Below are 24,334 nucleotides of genomic sequence, written 5' to 3' on the forward strand. Positions count from 1 at the left end.
CCTTCCAATATTTGATAGGTTTCAATGAGATCCCTCTTATTTTTCTAAATTCCAGCAAAAGTCACAAATGCCAACAGGTGAGTGCTAATGGCAATTTTATCTAAGGCCTAAAGTACTCCAAGTATGCAAGTGAAATAAGTGCCAGAGTGAGCACACTTTGAGACGGCACACAATGTGGTGTCACTGCATAATAACTTGGTAGTGGGAAGGGGAGTGCTTGAAGAGTTTGCATTGATGCATGGATCACAAAGCCTATTCACTCTGCTAACTATGATAATACAATAAAACCATAAAAGTAGAGATAATTGGTCCCCAGATTACTATCGTAACAAAATAGAGACTTTCTACATTTAACCCATAACTTTACAACATAGACTCTGAGGCCCTGCTGATCAAACCTTTGAAGATTAAATCCCTTTGATCCACATGTTCAATTGTTCATGTTGTTAGGATTGAATGGGCTGAAGGCATCTTTGTCTTGTTGGTATACAATTCCAAAAATCAGATAACCAACACCCCTGTCAAGATGTGGAGACTGCGATATATGAAAATTAATAAAAGCTGAGATTTCAAGTTTATTGGTGGCCCCGAATAAGAAGGTACATAGTCATCATAAAGCAATAGTTCAAAATTTAAAGCAAATTTATTATCGAAGTACATATATATCAATAAGCTTCAAGACCTTGACCTTAATACCTCCTTGTGCAAGTGGATTCTCAATTTCCTCACTTGCAGCCCCCAGTCACTTTGGGTTGGCAACAACATCTCTTCCACAATCTGCATCAGCAGAGGTGTACCGCAAGGCTGTGTGTGTAGCCTCTGCTCTACTCACTTTATATTTATGACCGTGAGGCTCCAATGCCATATTTAAGTTTGTTGATGACACCACTGTTATTAGCCGAATTAAAGATGGAGACGAATCAGCATATAGGAGGGAGACTGAATATCTGGCTGAGTGGTGCCACAACTACCTCTCACACAATGTCAGCAAGACCAAGGAGATGATTATTGACTTCAGCAGGAGAAAACTGGGGGTCCTCATTGGGGAATCAGAGGTAGAGAGGGTCAGCAACTTAAATTTCTTGGTGATATAATTTCAAAAGCTCTGCTCTGGACCCAGTATGCAAGTGCCATGACGAAGAAAGCACAGCAGCACCTGTACTACAGACCGGTGGCATTGACCTCCCACATCATGAAGACCCTGGAGAGACTTGTTCTAGAGCAGCTCCGGCCTATGGTTAGGCCACACTTAGACCTCCTCCAGTTCGCCTACCAGCCCCAACTAGGAGTTGAGGATGCCATCGTCTACCTGCTGAACCATGTCTGCGCCCACCTGGACAAGCCGGCGAGCACTGTGAGGGTCATGTTCTTTGACTTCACCAGTGTGTTCAACACCATCTGCCCTGCTCTGCTGGGTGAGAAGCTGACATTGATGCAGGTGGATGCTTCCCTGGTGTCATTATTGATTATCTGACTGGCAGACTACAGTACATGCACTTGCAACACTGCGTGTCAGATAGAGTGGTCAGCAGCACTGGGGCTCCACAGGGGACTGTCCTGTCTCCCTTTCTCTTCACCATCTACACCTCGGACTTCAACTACAACACAGAGTCTTGCCATCTTCATAAGTTTTCTGATGACTCTGCCATAGTTGGATGTATCAGCAAGGGAGATGAGGCGGAGTACAGGGCTACGGTGGGAAACTTTGTCACATGGTGTGAGCAGAATCATCTGCAGCTTAATGTGAAAAAGATTAAGGAGCTGGTGGTGGACCTGAGGAGGGCTAAGGCACCTGTGACCCCTGTTTCCATCCAAGGGGTCAGTGTGGACATGGTGGAGGATCACAAATACCTGGGGATACGAATGGACAATAAACTGGACTGGTCAAAGAACACTGAGGCTGTCAACAAGAAGGGTCAGAGCCTTCCTGAGGAGACTGAGGTCCTTTAACATCTGCTGGACGATGCTGAGGATGTTCTATGAGTCTGTGGTGGCTAGTGCTATCATGTTTGCTGTTGTGTGCTAGGGCAGCAGGCTGAGGGTAGCAGACACCAACAGAATCAATAAACTCATCCATAAGGCCAGTGATGTTGTGGAGGTGGAACTGGACTCTCTGACAGTAGTGTCTGAAAAGAGGATGCTGTCCAAGTTGCATGCCATCTTGGACAATGTCTCCCATCCACTCCATAATGTACTGGTTAGGCATAGGAGTACATTCAGCCAGAGACTCATTCCTTCGAGATGCAACAGTGAGCATTATAGGAAGTCATTCCTGCCTGTGGCCATCAAAATTTACAACTCCTCCCTCGGACTGTCAGACACCCTGAGCCAATAGGCTGGTCCTGGACTTGACTTAATTTACTTATTATTATTTAATTATTTGTGGTTTTATATTGCTATATTTCTACACTATCCTTGGTTGGTGTGACTGTAACAAAACCCAGTTTCCCTCGGGATCTATCTGTCTGTCTGTCTGTATGTCATCTAAAACTTTGACAAATTTCTATAGATGTGTAGTTGAGAATATATTGACTGGCTGCATCACAGCCTGGTATGGAAAAACCAGTGTGTTAAGTATGTGAGCTGCTTCCTTCAGTTTTTAATGAGTGTAGGAAAAATAACAAAGGAAGCGTATTATGTAAATGGCAAAAGAATGCAGAATTTTGAGGTGTAGAGACATTCAGGGGTCCTAGTGCACGATTCCTGAAAGAATAGTAGGCAGGTACAAGTAGTTAGAAAAGATTATGAAATATTATTTACTGCAAGTAGTGTTGAATACTGAACTGGGAGTTTAAGTTTCAGCCCTACAAGGTCTTCTAAAAGTTATTGAGTCATAGACCTCAGAGAAGGGCCTCCTAACCCACCACATCTACAATGATCATTAAGCTCTTGTCTACATTAATTCCCCTTGCAACCCCATTAATTCTGATTCTCTGTTATTTCCCTAAACTCGAGGTAATTTATAGTGGCTAATTTTGAGTGGTTAACTCAAAATCAGCACAGCTTTGATATGTAGAGAAAACTAAAGCATCTTGGGCAGTGCAAACTCCACACAGAGAACACTTAGAATGCTAATGGTTTGCAAGCAGTTCAAAGTAAATTTATTATCAAAGTACATATTGTATACGTCACTATATACAACCACGGAATTCAATTTCTTGCTGGCATTCACAGTAAGTACAAAGAAACAACAGAATTAATGAAAGACCACACAAGACAAACAATGTGCAATTAGAAAAAGAACCACAAAAAAATGAATAAACAAACAATAAATATCAAGAACATGAGATGAAGAGTCCTTGAAAGGGAGTCCTTAGGTTAAAGGAACAGTTCAGTGATGGGGTGAAGTTATCCCCTTCTGATGGTTAAGGAGTAATAACAGTAATAATCCTGGAAGTGTGGGTCCTAAGGCTCCTGTATCCACTTCTTGATGGCAGCAGTGAGAAGTGAGCATGTCCTGGATGGTGGGGGTTGGGGGGGTAGGGGAGGACCCTTGATGATGGGTGCTGCTTTTCGGCGACAGCACTCCATGTGGATGTGCCCAATGATGGAGAGGGCTTTACCTGTGATGAACTGGGCTGTATCCACCACTTCTTGTCGGCTTTTCAGTTCAAGGTGTTTCCATATCAGATAAGGTTTGCTACAGCAATACTTAGGGTGGACAGGCTTCTTATGAGTGAAGTCTGGGCAGGCTTCTATTCAGAGATATAGCACAGTTAATGGCCCTTCTGGCCCAATGAGCCAATGCCACCCAATTACACCCACGTGACCAATGTCCATATGTTCAATGGAAACTCACCCGGCTAAGGGGAGAACGTACAACTCCTTACAGACAGCGACAAAATTGAACCCAGGTTGCTGGTGCTGTATTAGCATTACGCTGCCTGCTACTCTACCATGATATACTACTCCATCACTGAAGTTTAGGTAAGTAGGATGCTCTGTTTGAAGAATAACATCCCAAGGGATCTTGACAGGGTGGATGTGGGGGATGTTTCCTTTGGTGGGAGATTCTACAACAAGGGGTTATTGCTGTCATACAAGGGGTTGCCCATTTAAGATGGAGATGATGAGAAATCTCTTCGAGGGTCCCAAGTCTTTGTTTCCATCCTCCTTTGAGGAAGAGCTGTCCAAAGTTTCTGAATATCTTTAGGACTAAGTTTGATAAGCATAGCGTGTGAAGATGGGAATAGAGAGTTAATGACAATCAGGTCAAATACAATTTTATGTAATGATGGAACAGAAGGGCTGAGCAGTCTATTCCTGTTCTATGTTTGTAAAAATGCCGTATCTTCCATTGGGAAATGGAGTGACACAGGTGGACAATGGCACTCTCATCAGGTGAAAAGTGATTCAAATAATTTCCTGATTTTATTCCAATGAACAAAGATCATTATTTACATACCCAGTATCCGACACACATCGTCACAATTCTGATTTATTTCATGTAACCACCGCTTGACGTTAACAAATGATTCGGCGCTGGTGACGTCATATACCACTATAACCCCGTGAGTGCCTCTGTAATACCTGCCAAACAAAGAGAAATAACATTTGAGTCACTTGGGCTGATTTCAGTGGAGTTAAAGCCCAATTTATTTCAACAGTTAACTCAGTCTAACACAGGTGTCAAAAGTGTTATTTTTCCAGATGAGAAGATCCCATAACAAAATTTGAATAGCAGAGAGATTTTCTTGGCCAACATCTGTCAAGATCAAATACACATTATCTACTTAGCGCTTGTATGTAGCTGTGCTGTGAAGTGAAGTGCTGTGCTTTTTGCAAGGAGAAGCATTATAAATGTATTGGCTGTCAAGTGCTTTAGGGTTTCAAAGTTACAAAAGACATTTTTAAATGTTGAGTTCTCTCAGATTTTGAATGCCTTAAAATAAGGATATTTTTATCCCGTTTCCATTTCCTTGTTCTTTTACACCATTTCAGATCATAAAACCATGAGATGTCGGAGCAGAATTGGGCCATTCAGCCCATCAAGTCTGCTCTGCCATTCCATGACGGCTGATCCCAGATCTCACTCAACTTCCTACACCAGGCTTCTTGTAATATTCTTTGATACCCTGACTGATCAGGAAACTATCAACTTCCGTCTTAAATATACCCCCGGACTTGGCCTCCACTGCAGCCTGTGGCAGAGCATTCCACAGATTCAGTACTCTTTGGCTAAAATATTCCTCCTTACCTTTGTTCCAAAGGGTCACCCCTCAATTTTGAGGCTATGCCCTCTAGTTCTAGATAACCCCATGCTAGGAAATATCCTCTCCACATCCACCTTATCTAGTCCTTTCAACATTCAGTAGGTTTCCATGAGATACACTTGCATTCTTCTAAATTCCAGTGAGTACAGGCCCAAGTCTGTCAAATGCATCCACGTGAACCTCCTCTGGTCTCTCTCCAATGACAACACAGCCTTTCTGAGATATGGGGCCCAGAACTATTGACAATACTCCCAAGTGTGGTCTGACTAGTGTCTTATAAAGCTTCAACATTATCTTCTTGCTTTTATGTTTCGCTGCAAGAAGGTTTAAGAGGTGCCAAAGTGTTTGTGAGAAAATTAACCAGTCTACCTTGACTATGGATGTGCCCATCTCTAAACTCCAACATTTCTAAATGGGTAGGCCTGGCAATGAACAGTAAGCTTGCCATGACATTGTGAAGGTAAAGTGAAAGTGCTGTGTATTATTAAAACTCATTTATTATAAAAATAAATGATAATGTTACTTTTACAGGAACACTATTCAATAAAACATATGCTAGCAGGATGGGAGTCAGATCTTGCAGAGGCGTATTTGGACAGACAGTAGCACTGTAGGAGCTGGTGGCAGTACAGAGGATTTACCCAACGAGGATCACTTCAACCACTGCTCTCCTAAATTGCATGGGTGCGTGGCTGTGCAGTAACTGAAATGCTCCCATGCACAAAGCTGTTGCTGCTGTATAAAAATTTCCTGCTCAGAGAAATGGTTGGTCCATACGGCCATAAAAAAATTAGAGGGACAAATTGACTTCAACCTACATTTTGGATATTATTCAGAAATGGCTCCATAGCATTTGGCAACATCCTGATGTTATGAAAGATATTATGTAAACAGAAGACTTTCTATTACAATTATTACAACACTGAATGATTAACAGCATCTCAGCATCTTCTACAAAATTCCACACAGCGAAAAACAAACACACATCAATGCCACAGGGTTACAGTTACATGGAAACAGGCCTTTCAACTTGTCCAAGATACCAATCTAAGCCTGTCTCATTTGGGATTCCCAACCTTTTTTATGCCATGGACCCCTACCACTAACCCCTGGGAACCCCTGTTCTAAACCTTTTTTATTCATGCATCTACCTAATTTTTTTAAAACGCATTGTTAATGTACCAGCCTTAACTGCCTCCTTTGGCAACTCCATACACACCACCCTCTTTGTGACAAAGTTGCCCCTTAGGCTCCTCTCACCTTAATCCTATGCTCTCCAGTTCTTGATTCCTCAACCCTATGTACATTCACTCTATCTTTCATACACTTCTCTAAGATCACCCCTCAGTCTCCTATACTGAAAAATTCCTAACCTGACCAATCAACCTCTATAACTCAGTCTCTCAACTTCTAGCAGCATCCTCACAAATCATTTCTGTACAATTTCATAGCATCTTTCCCGACAGCAGGGTGTCCAAAACAGAACAGTATTTCAAGTGCAGCCTTGACAACATCTTGTACAACTGCAATACAGTATCCCAATGTCTATAATCAATTTCTTGACTGAAGGCAATATGCCAAATGCTACCTTTGCCAACTGTCCACAATCCAAATTCTTATTTTCCATGTTCGCATTTATTCTATGATTCTATTGACATGGTGGGGCTTGAGAGGGGCAGAGACAAAGCTGAGATTGGGCTTCAAATAAATGGGGGGTGTGGGGAGGGTAAAGAGCTTGGCTTATCCAACATGCACAAGAGAGTTAGCTGTACAACAAAGCAACTGGAGTATCCCAGATGGCTCTTGGGTCGTTCTTGCCATCTGGCGTGGTACTTACTGAGACCAGATGGTGTCAGGGTTGACTTCTGATCTGTGCTGAGTTAGCTGTTCTGCTAACTCGGAGTTGAGGACATACAGTTTGCAACAAAACTAATCTATGTTTTTCTGGTGATGGTATTGGGGATGAAGGAAGTAGACTGCCATGATTCCTAACTAATTAAAAGGATTTAAAACTCAAGTTCCCGGAAATAAAATCAAAATACACTGATCATTTAAAGTAACTAGTGTGACAGGCAGAGATAATCAACTGATGAATTAATTCCAAGCCATGGTTCTCCTAGTGTGTTTGTAGCTGTGGGTTTCACAGGTGCTGTCACAATAGCCTGGCCAAGTAACCACAGGGCAATTTGCAGAGATTACTGGAGTATGGGGTTTGAGAGGAATAATAAATCAGCCATGATCAAATTGCAGAGCAGACTCGATGCGACGAATATGCTCTAATGTCTTACGGTGATTGCCTAGAAACACTGGTCTCCCAGCTACAAAACCTGCATCAAGCTGAGGAAGGGAAACACAGTCAGCTGTGGCTTAACTGAGAAATGATGAATCACCTGAGGGTGGGGATTGACCAACTTCCTTAATGAGCTTACAGCAGGAGGCTCTCCGTGCTTGGCTCAATACAGCTGTCCCACCATCCAATTAGATTTTGTTTAGTGCACCATCAACTTCATTTATTCTTTCCCAATATCTTTAACTAACAACTATCCTTCTCAAGCCTTGAATTTCAAGAGCATTCCTCCCTACGCCTGCCTATCCATTTTGGAGACAATTTTCAAATATCCATTGCCCTGTGGTTGATACCAATGCTTTCCCATTTCACCCCTGAATGCTAGAGATGTGGTTTTATAACTGCGTCCCTTGCTTTGGATATCTCTCACCAAATAAAATGGCACCTGCTCTGTCAAATGCTATTTTGAACAGTTTAGTTCTTCCCTGGGAATTCCTGTGCCACTAATACTTGGCCCGATTTGGCATAAAATTTGAAGTCTGGTCAAGAACTCAAATGAATAACAATATTGGATTGGATTTTCCTATCTATGCTTGCTTATATTTTTATATAAGCACCTATTTACATGTAATTGTTCGGTGAATTTTCCAATTACAGTATAGTTACTTCTATATTTTTCTAGAAGCTGCTCTTTCTTGTTCACTGTCAGTTATAAAACTTAATAAACCTTATTTCTGAGAATTGTTTTCTGCCTCATTCTTGATTTCCCAAGAAATTTTGGATCACAGAACTATCAGGATCCAACACTGATGCTTTAGATAGATCTGCAGAGTGGCACCTGCGTTGTTGCTAAATGGTGTATTAATTTGAAATTCAGCAATAAGGGTTGTTTCAAGAAATCTTAAGGTGGCATAACTTCACTATTTTGGAATTAAAAGTGAATAAGTAAACTGCTCATGTCTTCAAAGGATTACAATCTGTGTCATGTACCCTTCCTGGCTTCCTGGACTAGCATGTAATAATTTGCTTGCCTTTCCTCACACACGTTAGCTAGCCCCACCCCAGGGATTTCTAGTATGATGGGAGTCACATTCAAGCAACAGAGAGTAAATGGGGCTGGGAATGGAGATAATCAAACTACCCCACCAAGTGAGAAGGTGACCCGAGACTTAAAACGTTGTTTTTGGGATCTTGATGCCACCATCAAGAGCAACATGTTTCTTGAACTGCTGGCACCCTCAGTTTTTCAGATTCATCACATGTACATCAAACCAACACCCCGAGGCTGTGTTGTGGGCAGTCCGCAAGCGTCACCACACATTCCAGTGGCTATACAGCATGCCCACCATGTTGGGCAGTACAATACAGAAAACAAACAGAACACAATTAAACAGAACCTACCAAGTGACAAAGCAACAACAGTAAAACAAGCCTCGTTTCTCCCTCCCAACCACCCACATACATAGTTCTCCAACCCCAGGACAAGCCATCTTCTTCAACCTCCAGCAGACTCACAGGCCTTTGACTTCCCCAGCAGATTCAAGACGCAGGGCTCTAACCATTGGGCCTCGACTGCCAATCGACTTTTGGGCTTTGATCTTCGGTGTCAATCCAAGACTTGCCAATGACTACAAATGAAGATCCAAATTCCAGGCCTCAAGTTCCATTGATGGTAACCCAAACACTAGACCTCAAACTCCAGTCTCAGAAATGTGTGTACCTTCTGCCTCCTGCCCACATAGAACTCTGATCCCTGAACATGCCAACAATGTGCTGAACTGGGGGCTGGGGGTCACCAGCCTTCAATGTCACAAGTCTGCTGGCCCAACATTCGACCACATTGTAGGCTTTCAAACATGGAGTGGAGGCTTAGACTCTAACCTGTCCTCAATTCCCCCATATTCCTGTTGCTAAATCCTGACTACACCCCATCACTATTAGAGATCAGACAACCTACAGAGAGGTGGTGGAAGAGCTTGAGGTCTGGTACCAGGTGAATAACCTCTTCCTCAATGTCAACAAGACAAAGAAGATGGTTATCAACTTCCGGATAATCACTCACACACCCTCTTTTCATTGGTGGTACAGAGCATTTTCCAACTCCTGGGACCGCACATCTTACAGAACTTCTCACGGTCCCAGAGTGAATCCTACCCAATCAAGAAAGCTCACTAAAATCTTTACTTTCTGAGGAGGCTGAAAGGAACTGGACAATGCACAATACTCACAAACTTCTACAGATACAAAGTAGAAAACATCTTACCATGCTACATCACTGCATGGTTATGGAAACTGCACTGTGGCAAACGGGTAGTCAAAACTGCCCACTGCAACTCTGGAACCAACCTACCTTCTTTGCCATCAAAGACTTATATAACATCATGAAGGATCCCATCCCATCCACCCTGCTCATTGACTGTTTGCTCCTCTCCCATCAGAGAGGAAGCTATGTAGTATGCAAGCTAGGAGCATCAGATTCAAAACAGTTACTTTTCCCAAGCAGCAAAACAGATCAACATTTGCACCTACTAACCCACCCCACCACTTCTTCATTTCCTGTCAGTCACCTGATGTAGATACTCATGGACATACAATCAATCTATATGTGTTTATAGACATATAATCAATCTCTGTATACAAGAGATAGATATATAACAATTGTGTGCATTCTTTTGTTAATGTGTTATTGTGCTTTTCTGTGCTGCATCAGATGCAGTATAACAACTATTTTGTTCTTTACACTTGCATAGTGGAAATGCTGTTAAGCAATCTTGAACTCCCCTCCAAATCCCCAAAGCCACCTGTACAAATCTAAAAACAACCTGCAAGCCTGAGCTGTGACCTTCACAGACTGTAGCTCGGCACCATCTTGACTGATGAAAATACTACCACAACGCTGTGGGGCAGAGCCTTTCAGACATTAGATGCAGTGTCAACAAAGGACCAGTTATATATTTCCAAGCTAGGATTGTGTCTGAGCTGGAGCATTACCTGTAGGTTATTGTTTTCTCATTTACTTGTTCCTCAAGTCCTCATTGCCGATGTTTTGTCAGTTGGGCACTTGGGTACGACTTTGCACGTTTGAATTTGGTGTTTAGACTGATGCTGGGTGAACTGTTCATTTTATTCATTTTCTGTTAAATGGAGCATGACTGGTATGGCAAAACAGCTTGTTTGGCCACTTTAGAAGGTGTTTAGAAGTCAACCATATGGGGTGGATCTGGAGTCACATGTAGACCAGAATGGCAGATGACCAGCTGTGAACCAGAGGTGGTTTGACCACAGTCAGGGAGATCTTCATGAACTCCATTACCAAGTAAATTTTGGATTATTAACCGAATTTAATTTCCACAGCTGATGTTAAGGGACTGAGTTCAGGTCTTTCTGTTGTCTGGGTCTGTAAAATGTAGCTAATGCAAAGTACATCAACACAAGGGTCACATCTTTGTAATTGTTTATCATCAGAATACCTAACAGTCTGAGGACTGCAAGTTCAAATCATACACTAAGGATGTCTAAGCTAACACCCCATTGATTATTGCACTCGGTATAGTTGCAGGTGATGTCCTATATTATTACTAGTACTAGTTGTCATCCAAGGATCGTCACCCTGGTGTGGTGGAAAGACTTGAGTTCCTGAAATCCCGAGAGTGATGCCATCTGAAGCTTAGGTATCATGCTTACCATCAAAACATGGTAAGATCATCCATGGCAGTAAGGTCAAGGGCAAGATTCCAAACAGGACCTAAAGTGGAGCTGTTGCAAAATGATGACACATCACAATGGTGGTGAGGACAGAGGAAGGCTGCAGTAGTGAAGAGTCCTGTCCTTTTGCATTTCATGCCACTGACCCTGTCCCCGATCTGTCAAGGATAGTGTGGCGGCTGCCACACTATCCTCAATGTCTCTCAACATTAAACAAAGTCATACACAAGCATTCTACATTAAGACATAACTTCTTAGTAGAACAGCATATTTGACTGAAGTGGTGGCATTACACTACTATCTATATCATTAAACAATACTTGCCCGCACTCAGTTGTACTTATTCTGAGGCACTCCCAAAGAGGAATCCTGGCCATTATTCATCCATCAACAATTGTTCATTATCTTGGATTTACTAATCAGAACTTGGAGTGGGCAAATTTTTTGCCAAATTTCCAATGCTGTAACAGAGACATATCAAAAGTATGTCATTCGTGCAAAGCGCTTTGAAGGGTTGTTACAAAGGCTGTATAATTGCAAGTCCTTTTTTTTCTGAAATGCAAGATCCCTATCTATAATTTCTAATTATCAAAGAGCAAAAACTGATCAGAAACCAGTTTTTGTTTAAATCATTTATGAAAGGAAATTAACCAGGTGTACATCTCCCATAACACAAACTTTTCCCACAAATAAAGGTATTTAGTGTACATTTAAAAAATGATCCTAACTTAACTTCTGTTTCCATTTAGACTGTCACAAAATAGTTTCAAACTTACTAAAGGAAGCTGAGCTACGGAGGAAACCACAGAGACTGACTTTACATTTTACAGCAGCACTGCTGCAATGAACATCTCTGGCACACTGTGAAACTAAAACCTGTACATGCGCCTGACCACATTCACCATTGAATAGCAGCCAGAAAACAAAAGATCACTGCAGATAATTATCAGCAATACAGGCATTTATTGGGCATAATGAATTACTCAGGAAGATGACAGTGAAACAACTCTTGAAGCACTGTTGTCCGTCTGATGGAGTATTTTCACAGTGCTGCTGGAGAGGAGTTCTAAGATTTAGATCTGGTAATGAATGAATGTTTATTGCCCTTGCAATTTGAAAGACACCAAGAAATCTTACAGCTAACTTTTCATCTTTTGTATACACTGCAGATACAGTGTGGTGGTTCCAGAAGGATTTAGAGTCAAGCGATGAGTCACTTGCAAATGACCAGCTTTTGTACCAGTAGTAGGTTTCTGACCAGGATGGTGATGGTTGGTAACCCACTAATAGTAATGCCATTAGACATTAACGGCAGGTGTTTTGGCCTTTGTTTATAGGTGATCGATGCCTGGCCCTGTGTGACACTCTTAGCCCTTACTGTGTATCTGCCCTTGCCTGAATACAGTTTAGGTCTAGCTGCATGATGACATGATCCACTTCATTTTCTGAGGAGTCTCATTTGGAATCAGAGGGAAATCCTCCTTCTGATTTTGTCAAGGAGAGGTCATTAATGAAACAGATGAAGAAGGCTGTACTTTCAAAGGTGCCCTCCTGCCACAAGGACTTGGGGGTAGGATGATTGAAATTCAAATTCAATCAAGTCCCTGTATGCAGGCTCTATTCTATGGAAAATGTTCTCTTTGATTCCTGTTGATTTATGTGTTACTAGACTCCTTGAGACCACTTCAGTGTCACTACGATTTTGGCATCACTCTAACATTGCTTTTGGGATTCTACTTATTCTTTTAATGTTCAAACCAAGGCTTTAATAAACTGGTCCTGATGTAACCCAGACTGATGAGAACTGAGAAAGTAAGTAATTCAATTAGATTTGATCTCGTTTTTTCCTGGATAGACATGTCTGGACAATACCCCACAGTCAGGTACATAATGTTCTGGAAGAACCCGAGTAGAAGTCCTAACTAGGAAATTTTCACCACAGTTATGAGTATGCTGTTTGGTCCTGTAATCCTAGATTATGCTCAGCCCAATATTTATAATCACATGGAGACAACTGAATTAGCACAAGGCCTGGATTCTGTGATGATAGGACTGAGACTGACCATGTTATAGGAGGTATAGTATGTTGGCAATACTGTTCTTGGCTGCCCGTCACAATCCACACTAATTTGACAAAAATGAATCATGCATATTTCGATGTATATGTGATGTAACAAAGATAACATAATCTCTGATCACATTCAGCTAGAAACCCTTGACTTTGTGGAGGGCAAGTTGTTGGAGAAGATCCTGAGAGGTGAGATTTATGAGCATTTGGAGAGGCATAATCTGATTGAGGATAGTCAGCATGGCTTTGTTAAGGGCAGGTCATGCCTTACGAGCCTGATTGAATTCTTTGAGGATATAACAAAACACATTGATGAAGGTAGGGCAGTGGATGTAGTGTAAATGGATTTCAGTAAGGCATTTGATAAAGTTCCCCATGAAAGACAGTAAGGAGGCATGGGATCCAAGGAGACCATGCTTTGTGGATCCAGAACTGGCTTGTCCTCAGAAGGTAAAGGGTGGTTGTAGATGGTTTGTATTCTGCATGGAGATCAGTGACCAGTGGTGTTCCACAGGGATCTGTTCCAGGGACCCTTCTCTTTGTAGTTTTTGTAAATAACATGGTTGAGGAAGTAGAAGCGTGGGTTAGAAAGTTTGCTGATGCCAAAGGTTGGGAGTTTTGTGGATAGTCGGCAGGTTGTCAGAGGTTACAGTGGGACATCGGTAGAATGCAGAACTGGGCTGAGAAGTGGCAGATGGAGTTCAACCCAGATAAGTGAAGTGGTTCACTTCAGTAGGTCGAATTTGAAGACAATATAGTAATAATGTTAAGACTTTTGGCAGTGTGGAAGATCAGTGAGATCTTGGAATCTGTGTCCATACGGCACTCAAAGCTGATGCACAGGTTGAGTGTTGTTAAGAAGGCATATGATATAATGGTCTTCATCAACCGTGGGATTGAGTTCAAGAGCCATGAGGTTATGTTAAAGCTGTACAAGACTTTAGTTAGACCCAATTGGAAGTACTATGTTCAGTTCTGATCACCTTACTACAGGAAGGATGTGGATACTATAGAGAGAGTGCAGAGGAGATTTACAAGGATGTTGCCTGGATTGGAGAGCATGCCTTATGAGAATAGGTTGAGTGAACTTGCCCTTTTCTCCTTGGAGTGACAGAGGATGAGAGGTGACCTGATAGAGGTGAATAAGATGATGAGAGGCATTGATCGTGTGGATGGCCAGAGGCTTCCCCCCAGAGATGAAATGGGTAACACATAAGGGCATAGTTTTAAGATGTTTGGAAGTAGGTACAAGGGTGATGTCAGAGATCAAGTTTTTCCACACAGTGAGTGGTGGGTGCATGGAATGCACTGCCAGCGACAGCGGTAGATGCAGACACAATAGGGTCTTTTAAGAAACTCTTAGATAGGTACATGAAGCTTAGAAAAATAGAGGGCTAGGCAGTTTCTAGAGTAGGTTACATAGCTGGCACAACATTGTTGGCTGAAGGGCCTTTAATGTGCTATAGATTTCTATATTCTATGTTTGTCATTTATGATCTGGCCTCTTTCATTGGGCAGTTTTGGATTCACTCCCTCCTGTAAAGGGTAGAGGACAAAAATGGATGCAGAGCTTGGTTTGATTTGTTGGTTGTGGTATTGAATAGTGATGCCTATTGACTTCTGATCCTGATGTTTAGCATGCAAAAGTTTTGCTTTTCATTTAGGTAGATATCTTTCTTTAAAATATGCCTGGTGCCGCTCCTGCCAAGTCTCACTGCTCACTTAACATGGGGTATGCCAGGCTAAAAAACATTACAGACTGGTGCCAAGGGTCCATGATCTCTTGTGCCAATACACCACTAATGTCTTCACTAGAAGCCAAGGAACATAATTATAGGCACCCTCACTGTGACAACCCCTTTCATGAGAACTCTACAATGGTCACTCTTACAATTACTGCTATGCAGAGATACAATTGCAACTCCTTTCTGACTGGTGGCAGTGCAGACATGAGCACAGGGATGTAATGGAGGAGCTTGGGATACTGGCCAAAGCAATCACATTGCCAGAGATTCGATCAGGCTGCCTTTTTTTAAACCAACTACTGGTTTCATGGTTGAATTAGTAATGCTCTCTTTTTTGTCCAATTAAGTGAAGTTAAATTCCTTCACTGTTGCATTGGGATTTGAGCTTGTGATAACAGCCCAGGTCTCAGGATAACTAGCTCAGTAATTAAAACCAAAATGGAACCATTCCCAGGGAGGAATGGATGTCTCCTATGCAAATTAGTTCCTCAGTACACTGCAAACATTTTCTATGTAAATCAGATCTTGAATAAACCACAGACACCACCTCTTTAATTAGATCCTGAGTGTACTGTAGCTGGCACAACAGGGCCAATTTTGTTGTCAAAAGCAAATGGTGAAGCTAAGGAACTCATTGTTAATTAAGCTTAAATGGTGTAACAACTTTTGGAAAGGGCAGATCTTCAAATAAATATGAATATCTAAACAGTGGTGTACCAGTTGTTCTGTTGCACTGATTGCTTTTTATAAGCAGTGTTGCTGTTTTTGCCTGGTAGGTATGGATTAAGCCTGAGGTTGATGAGTAACTACCAGCATTTTAACAATCTAATCAAGCGTTAATGACTACCAAGGGACTGTAATGATAGCGAATAACATGCCACTGGATCTAATTTTATTGGTGATCCTTAATACTCTGTCAAAACTGCAAAGTCTAAACAGAGTTGAAACCCTACGAATTTAGCAAATGAATGAGAAATCCAGTTGCGTTTCCCTGAACCATCCGTGGGAGGTGACGCAAAGTTCGAAGTAAAAATAGACATAAGTTAATAAATAGAATCTGCAGGTGCTTCCCCCCCCCCCCCAAAAAAAAACATACCTTTCATAGTTAGAGATGTTTTTCCCTTTGTTTTCTATATTTTGGCTCTGAGAAGCAATCAGCAGTGATGGATGCACAGCCACACACTGTTAATTTCAGTGTAAGCCCGACCGGCAGCAATCCCTGAGCTGCTGTCATGTTGTGGTGTCAGCAACAACCAGAGAGGGAGGTGCAAGCAGCCAGCCACCATTTTGCAGGACAGGCAAAAACTGTAATGCTGAAAAATATCTCAACTCCTCCCAAGATAACAGGAAACATCATCTACATCTGGTGACTATGACTTTCAGAACATAGAACATTACAGCACAATACAGGTTCTTTGGTCCACAATGTTGTGCTGACATTTTAACCTACTCTAAGATCAATTTCCTTCCCTCCTACATAGCCCTCCATTTTTCTGTCATTCATGTACCTATTGAAGAGCTTCTTAAATGTCCCTAATGTAACTGTTTGCAGCACCATCCTTGACAGCACATTCCATGCACCTACCACTCTGTAAAAAAAAACTTACCTCTGACATCCTCCTACACTTTCCTCCAATCACCTTATTGTTCCCTCCATCATAATCAGCAGATTCTTGAATCTGCCTTGCAATACAATGAAGAAAACAATACAATGAGAAAAACCAAAATACCACAAAACAATTTGAAATTAAAATCTGTGCAAGTAGCACAGGAGGTTGGAACCTAATCCAAGGAGTAAATGAGTAAGGATTACGTGCTGAAATGCTAAAAGGGTAGGGAAGAAGCACGGATAAACAGGCTCCATTTGTAACTCTTTAAACTATGGCCAAAGGAACAATTCCCAGCTAACTTACATAACACCCATATCATCACTATTTTTAAAAACAGAAGCCAACAGTGATAATTTACTGAGGCATTGCTCTCCTCTCTGCTGCTAAGAAGACTTCTTGGATCTCAGTCTGCCTTTTAGACCATTACTGGACAGATTTTTGCAATCAGGCGGATCCAGAAAAGAGAACTCAGAACAACACTTACATGGCTATTGATTTGATGTTCTTTAACATAGCTATTTGAGAGGCACTGTGAAAATTTACATCAAAGTCTGGTGCACAAATAACTTTACCACTGTTCTAAGTTTCTTCCTCAATTAACTGACTGCATCCATATGGCGGATTTACTTTGAAGCCCCGTGCCATCCAAACTCGGGCAAAACAGATAGCGGTACTGTTGCCCTACCCTCTTCTCCATTTTCCAAGCAGTTGTGGAGGTGTTAGTACAAATTCAACACCAGATTGTTAATGGCCAAATTCACTAGCCATTAGCAATCTGGTGTTGGACTGAAAGCAATTTCAACTGCTCACAGTCCTGTAATGCAATTACACTGACAACAATGAGCAAATTCCATAAGATGATTGTGCTCTGTTTACACATACAGAAAGACCCACAGAGTCCTTAACTATATCCATGATGCTCTTAGCAGATTTGAGCTACCCCTAAATTTCAGTAAAACAGAACTTACCAGCCTTCCCCCTCTACTCTTTTTCCATTCCTCATTCTGGCTCCCCTCTTACCTCTTCTCACCTATGTATTATCTCCCTTAGTTAGGTGCCCCTCCTCCTTCCCTTTCTCCCATTATCCACTCTGCATCTCCCATCAGATTCATCTTTTGGTAAAGATGACGCTGGTGAGACAGAGCAATGTTTTACAGGCAGCAAACAAAACTACCTTTTCCATTAATTACACTTTTTTCTGGACTATGACCACTGCAATCCACAGACTTTGGAATCATGGGGTATCTTTGGAAGACACGCAAAATGCTGGTGGAACGCAGCAGGCCAGGCAGCATCTATATGAAGTACAGTCGACATTTCCGGCCGAGACCCTTTGTCAGGACCAACTGAAAGAAGAGATAGTAAGAGATTTGAAAGAGGGAGGGGGAGGGATGAAGCTAAGAGCTGGAAAGTTGATTGGCAAAAAGAATGCACAGCTGGAGAAGGGAAAGGATTATGGGACAAGAGGCCTAGGGAGAAAGAAAGGGGGAGGGGAGCACCAGAGTGAGATGGAGGGCAGGTAAGGAGTGATTGTGAGAGGGACAGAGAGAGAGAAAAAACGAGAAAAGAAAAACTGAATAATAATAATAATAATAATAATATAAATAAATAAAAATAGATAAATAAATATGGATGGGGTAAGAAGGGGAGGGGGCAGTAACAGAAATTAGAGAAATCAATGTTCATGCCATCAGGTTGGAGGCTGCCCAGATGGAATATAATGTGTTGTTCCTCCAACTTGGCGTGGCTTCATCGTGACAGTAGAGGAGGCCATGGATAGACAGAATGGGAAAGGGATGTGGAAATAAAATGGGTGGACTCTCACAGCTACCTGGACCATTCCTCTTCCCACCCTGTCTCTTCCAAAAATACCATCCCCTTCTTGCCATTCCTCCGTCTCCGCTGCATCTGCTCTCAGGATGAGGCTTTTCATTCCAGGACAAAGGAGATGCCTTCCTTTTTTAAAGAAATGGGCTTCCCTTCCTCCACCATCAACTCTGCTCTCAAACGCATCTCTCCCATTACACATATATCTGCTCTCATTCCATCCTCCTGCCACCCCACTAAAGATAGGATTCCCCTTGTCCTCACCTACCACCCCACCAGCCTCCGGGTCCAACATATAATTCTCCGTAACTTCCGCCAGCTCCAACGGGATCCCACCACCAAGCACATCTTTCCCTCCCCTCCCTTCTGCTTTCCACAGGAATCGCTCCCTACACGACTCCCTTGTCCATTTGTCCCCCCGATCCCTTTCCACCGATCTCCCTCCCAGCACTCATCCTTGTAAGCAGAACAGGTGCAATACCTGCCCTTACACTTCCTCCCTCACCACCAGTCAGGGTACCAGACAGTCCTTCTAGGTGAGGCAGCACCTCACCTGTGAGTCGGCTGGTGTGGTATACTGCGTCTGGTGCTCCTGGTGCGGCCTTCTATATATTGGTGAGACCTGACGCAGACTGGGAGATAGTTTTGCTGAACAACTACGCTCTATCCCCCAGAGAAAGCAGGATCTCCTAGTGGTTCTGAAAGATTCAGTGAACTGTATAGCCCCAAGTGGCCATTGCTGAAATTCCACGTCCCATTCCCATTCTGATATGTCTATCCATGGCCTTCTCTACTGTCAAAATGAAGCCACACTCAGGTTGGAGGAACACCACCTTATAGCCTCCAACCTGATGGCATGAACGTTGATTTCTCTAAATACGTTAATGCCCTCTCCCCTTCTTACTCCATTCTTTATTTATTCATTCATTCCTTTCTTCTTTTTCCCTTTTCTATCTCTCTTTTTTCTCTCTCTGCCCCTCTCACCTCCTTGCCTGCTCTTCATCTCCCTCTGGTACTCCTTTCACCCTTTCTTTCTCCATTGGCCTCCCGCCCCATGATCCCTTCCCTTCTCCAGCTCTGTATCCCTTCTGTCAATCACCTTTCCAGCTCTTAGCTTCATCCCACCCCCTCCGGTCTTCTCCTATCATTTCGGATCTCCCCCTCCCACTTTCAAATCTCTTACTATCTCTTCTTTTAGTTAGTCCTGACGAAGGGTTTCGGCCTGAAACATCGACTGTACTTCTTCCTATAGATGCTGCCTGGCCTGCTGAGTTCCACCAGCATTTCGTGTGTGTTGCTTGAATTTCCAGCATCTGCAGATTTCCTTGTGTTTGTATCTTTGGAAGATGTGCTTTTGAACCATTTGTATGACCTGGCGATTTTGCAGTGTTCTGAACGATTCAGTGAACTGAACTCTATAGCCCCAAGTGGCCATTGCTGAAATGGACTTGGTGATGGATCAAAGGTGTGGAGTTTGGGCCTGAGAGCAAAAAAATGAAACAGTGCTGGAGTGGGTCGAGGTGGATCAAAGCAACGGGTCCAGACCAAAGAGCGAGAAACAAACTGATGTTTGGCCAACTTAATTAAAAAAGATCAAGGCAGAGGTTGAAAGATGAACCAGTATTCAACTCACTAGTTTGTGAGGTTTACTCACCTCAGTGCCAAACTGGCTCGGTGGTTTGTAGAATCGGGTTCCTGGATTGCTTCACTCACCTCAGTATTATTATGTTCTAGGACTCAACCTGGGCTTAGCTCGCAAGTAAAATTGTGAGGAAAGCAGAGCAGCGCCTCTACTTCCTTAGGAGTTTGCAAATATAACATCTAAAACTTTGACAAACTTCTATAGATGTGTAGTGGAGCGTGTATAGACTGGTTGCATCACAATATCTTTGAACAAAAGATCCTACAAAAAGGTAGTGGAGATGGTCCAGTCCATCACAAGTAAAGCCCTCTTCACTGTTTAGCACATCCACATGAAACATTGTCGCATGCATCCATCATCAGGGACCCCCATCACCGTGGACATGCTTTCTTCTCACTGCTGCCATCAGAAAGAAGGCACAAGAGCTTCAGGACTGACACCACCAAGTTGAGGAACAGTTATTACCCCTCAACCATCAGGCTCTTGAACAAAAGTTAATAACTTCACTCAACTTCACTTGCCTCATCTTCAAAATGTTCCCACAACCTATGGACTCACTTTCAAGGACTATTCATCTCATGTTATTGATATTTATTGCTTATTTAATTATTTATTTCTTATTGTATTTGTACAGTTTGTTATCTTTTACACATTGGTTGAATCCCAAGTTGGTGCTGTATTTTATTGATTTTGTTTTGACTATTATTCTATTATGGATTTATTGAGTATACCTGGACAAAAATGAATCACAGGGTTGTACATGGTGACATATGTGTACAGTACTTTGATAATAAATTTATTTTGAGCTACCTCAGTGACTGTGGCCAGCAGCTATTGGGTTCCTGGACTGGCTTCACTCACCTCAGTTCTGAACTGGCTCTCAAACTTTGGTCTCTCCTTCAGGGTCTCTTGGTCTCACATTCTACTGTTATTTGTTTACTTTTTATTGTTTGCACAATTTGTTCTTTTTTCCCCCTACATTGGTGTTTCACAGTCTTTGTGTGTTTTTTTAAAAATGGATTCTATTGAGTTTCTTTTGTGGCTGCCTGCAAGACAACAAACCTCAAGTTGTATATAGTATACATACTTAGATAAGAACTGTACTTTGAACTTACTTTTTCTTCAGCCCTTTAACTTTTCATCTATCAACTCCCAGCTTTTCACTTCATATACCTCCCCCCTATCCACCTACCTTCTCTCTCATCTTCCAGTTTTTATACCTTCTCCCCTACCACCTTTTAATTCTGGCTTCTTCCCCCTTGCTGTTCTGAAAGAGGGTTTCTGCCTGAAACGTTGAGTCTGTATTCTTCTCCATAGCAGATCCCTAATCCACAGAGTTCCTCCTGCATTTTGTGTGTAACTCCACCAGCCTGCTTCCTGTCATTCATTATTCCCAGTGAAAGACAAATAAGTAACAAGCCCATTTGACTGCCTGCGACATTTCCAGAGGATGTTCTCTCTTAGCAGCTCTGCAATATTTTTGAGACTGTCCTGCGAATCACATGGCTGCCTAGACAGTCAGATGTATCTAGTCATATAATTTTAGCTATGAAGTGTGTAGGACGGGCTAGATGATAGAACTGGTATTTTGCTGATTATGTCTTTAAACAATATTTGAGGGAAACATTTCCACACACAAAAAAAATTAATGATGATTTGGCAGTTCTTGGACACTTCCTCCAAAAGCCTCTTCCCCAACTCAGCCAGTGAACTGTTCACATCCTAGCCATCCATATTAGGCTTAGTTTAAGTGATATGAAACTGGCAGAGACCATTAATTGAAGTTTTTTTTACCCCCCCCCCTCTCAGAACTGTCTTGTCAGCTTTGTCCATTAAGGCAACATAAATGTATACTTAGTCCATAACCTAAAATAAAAACAAACAAGTACTTGGGTCAAATCCATAGGAGAGGGAACCACAGTTAATACTTCAGGTCGAAGGCCCTTTGTCAGAAATGGGAAGGGGAGAAAAGCAGCTCATTAAATAGCTTGGTAGGGGGAAGAGGAGAGGCTGGGGTGCAAAACCAAATGAGCCAGGAGAGACCATGAAACGATTAAAGAGAATCCAAAGGCATTCTATACATCATCAAAAGCATGAGATTAACTAAGGAGCAGGTCAGGTCATTGGATATGTTCTTGGAGATGGAGGATGTGGCTGAGGTCCCAAGTGAACACTCACATTATTATTTACTAATGAGGACATGTGCTAATATAGATAAGGAGGCATTGTTGGGTCTCCTAAAGAACATTAGAAGACCCAATAGGTCCCCAAGGCTTGATGGTATATAACCCAGGCTATTGAAAGAAGCAATAGATGAGTTTGCTGGGGCCTTGACCAATACACTTGTGCCCCCTCTATCTCCAGAGGAATGGCAGGTAGTTTTCTGGTAAGATGGTGGCGCAATTGGTCTTAGCAGTCTCTCCAGGTCCAACGAAAGGTGTAAATATTTTTCTTGTGATCACGAGACCCTGATGGACTTTGGCAATATAAAATACTGCGTCTGGTTCATTGGACAGACCGATGGTGGGAGACCATGTGGCTTCCATTGTTGAGTGGACTAGGCACTTTGGATTAGCGAGTCTCACATCAGTGGTAGGGAAGTTGCTGGATAGGATTTATGAGCAAATGGAAAAGCATGCCTAATTGCAATCCAAGATGGTGGCACGACGCAGCTTGCAGCGGCCACTCTTGAGCTGATTATCTGTTATTTGTGAAGCGGGGTACCGTGCGCAATCATAATCGGATGAAAAACGGACGTGGGAACACAGAGGAACATCTGAAAATCTCCAGAAAGACCTTCTTCGTTGCTGCTGTTGTGAGGTCCAGGTCTCTGCTGGGAAGAACAGGCCCCCAGTCCTTGGGGTTGTGTTGCCGATGGCCATTGGTCTTAATTGGTCTTAATATGCTCGGCAGAGGATGGTGCTCGGAGAAGCTGTGTCGGAGGGGATGGTCAGAGGCTTGACGGACTCGGAGTCCGCTGTGGTCAGGTCGCTTTCAGTGTGTGCTGCGTCTGCAAGGCTGAGTCGGGCAGCGCTGTGCGGGGGTATTCCCCACCGGCGTGAGATGACGAGTCAATCGGGGACCCTGAGGACTTGTGGAAACTGTGTGGTGGTTTCTTTTGAACTTGTAGTCTTTTAACATCTTTGGACTATTTTTACTGTTCCCATGGTCTGTTTTTTATCAATTATGCTATTGTTTGCACTGTTGTAACTATATGTTGTAACTATGTGGTTTTGTGCAGGTCTTGTAGCTTTAGTTTTTGGTCTTGTTTGTCTGGTGGATTTGGAGTTCCTTTCCGGGGAACGCGCTAAGATGGTAGTACGATATTAATATGCATCAGCCTCTCTGGACTCTGGTTTGGGGATTGCCAAATGTTATGTAGATTTTCTGATGTAGTCTGTTTTGTCATGTGTTTTTGTGATATCATTCTGGAGGAACGTCTCACTTTCTAAACTGCACTGCATTTATGGTTTTTAAATGGCAATAAACTGAATCTGAATCTGAATTAGGGACAGTCAGCATGGCTTTGTACAGAGCAAGTTGCATGTTACTAATGATTGAGCTTTTTTAAAGGAGGTGACTGCAGCTAGAGCTGTGGGTGTTGTCCACATGGATTTTAGTAAGACCTTTTGCAAGTCCCTTATGGCATGCTCATCCAAGAGATTAAAATGTATGGGATCCATAATGTATTGACCAATCAAATTGAGAATTGGCATGACCATAGAAAACTGAGCATAGTGGTCAATGGGATTTATTCTGTTTGTAGGCCTGTGATTAATGATGCTCCATGGAGATCCATAGTGGAAACTTTATTGTTTGTAATAACAAGTGAACTGGATGAAAATGTAAATGGTTGCATTAGTAAGTTTGCACATGATGCAATGATTGGTGCTGTGGTCAGCAGAGAAGACTGTCAAAGGACATAGTGGGATAGAGATCAGATGCAGATGTGAGCAGAGAAGTGGCAAATGGAGTTTAATCTGGCCAAATGTGAGCATTGGTCTTTGGGAGATCAAACGTACACTGTTAATGCAAAATCCTAAATAATGTTGATGTGTAGAGGGATTAATTTAGTTGAACATTTGATTCCTCATTTAATTAGTCCTGCACAACACAGTGGACCAAAGGACCTGGTCCTGTGCTGTACTGTTCAACGTTCCATGTTGCCTCTATAGTCTCCGTTTGGGATGAACATGGGAATAAATTTTACTCTGTTTCTCTTTCATCGGATCTCTGT

The 24,334-nt window shown here is 42.4% G+C and overlaps 1 protein-coding gene across 1 annotated transcript in view; it reads right to left on the reverse strand.

Moving 5' to 3' along the window:
- The window catches only part of rab35b (RAB35, member RAS oncogene family b), a 97,363-nt gene that overhangs the window by 10,332 nt on the left and 62,697 nt on the right, over positions 1–24,334 (reverse strand). Inside the window, exon 4 of the mRNA XM_059983221.1 lies at positions 4,406–4,530. Coding sequence (XP_059839204.1) covers positions 4,406–4,530 — 125 coding nt within the window. The remainder of the gene's footprint in view (positions 1–4,405; positions 4,531–24,334) is intronic.

This window comes from Hypanus sabinus, chromosome 10, assembly GCF_030144855.1.
Source record: "Hypanus sabinus isolate sHypSab1 chromosome 10, sHypSab1.hap1, whole genome shotgun sequence".
NCBI lineage: Eukaryota > Metazoa > Chordata > Chondrichthyes > Myliobatiformes > Dasyatidae > Hypanus > Hypanus sabinus.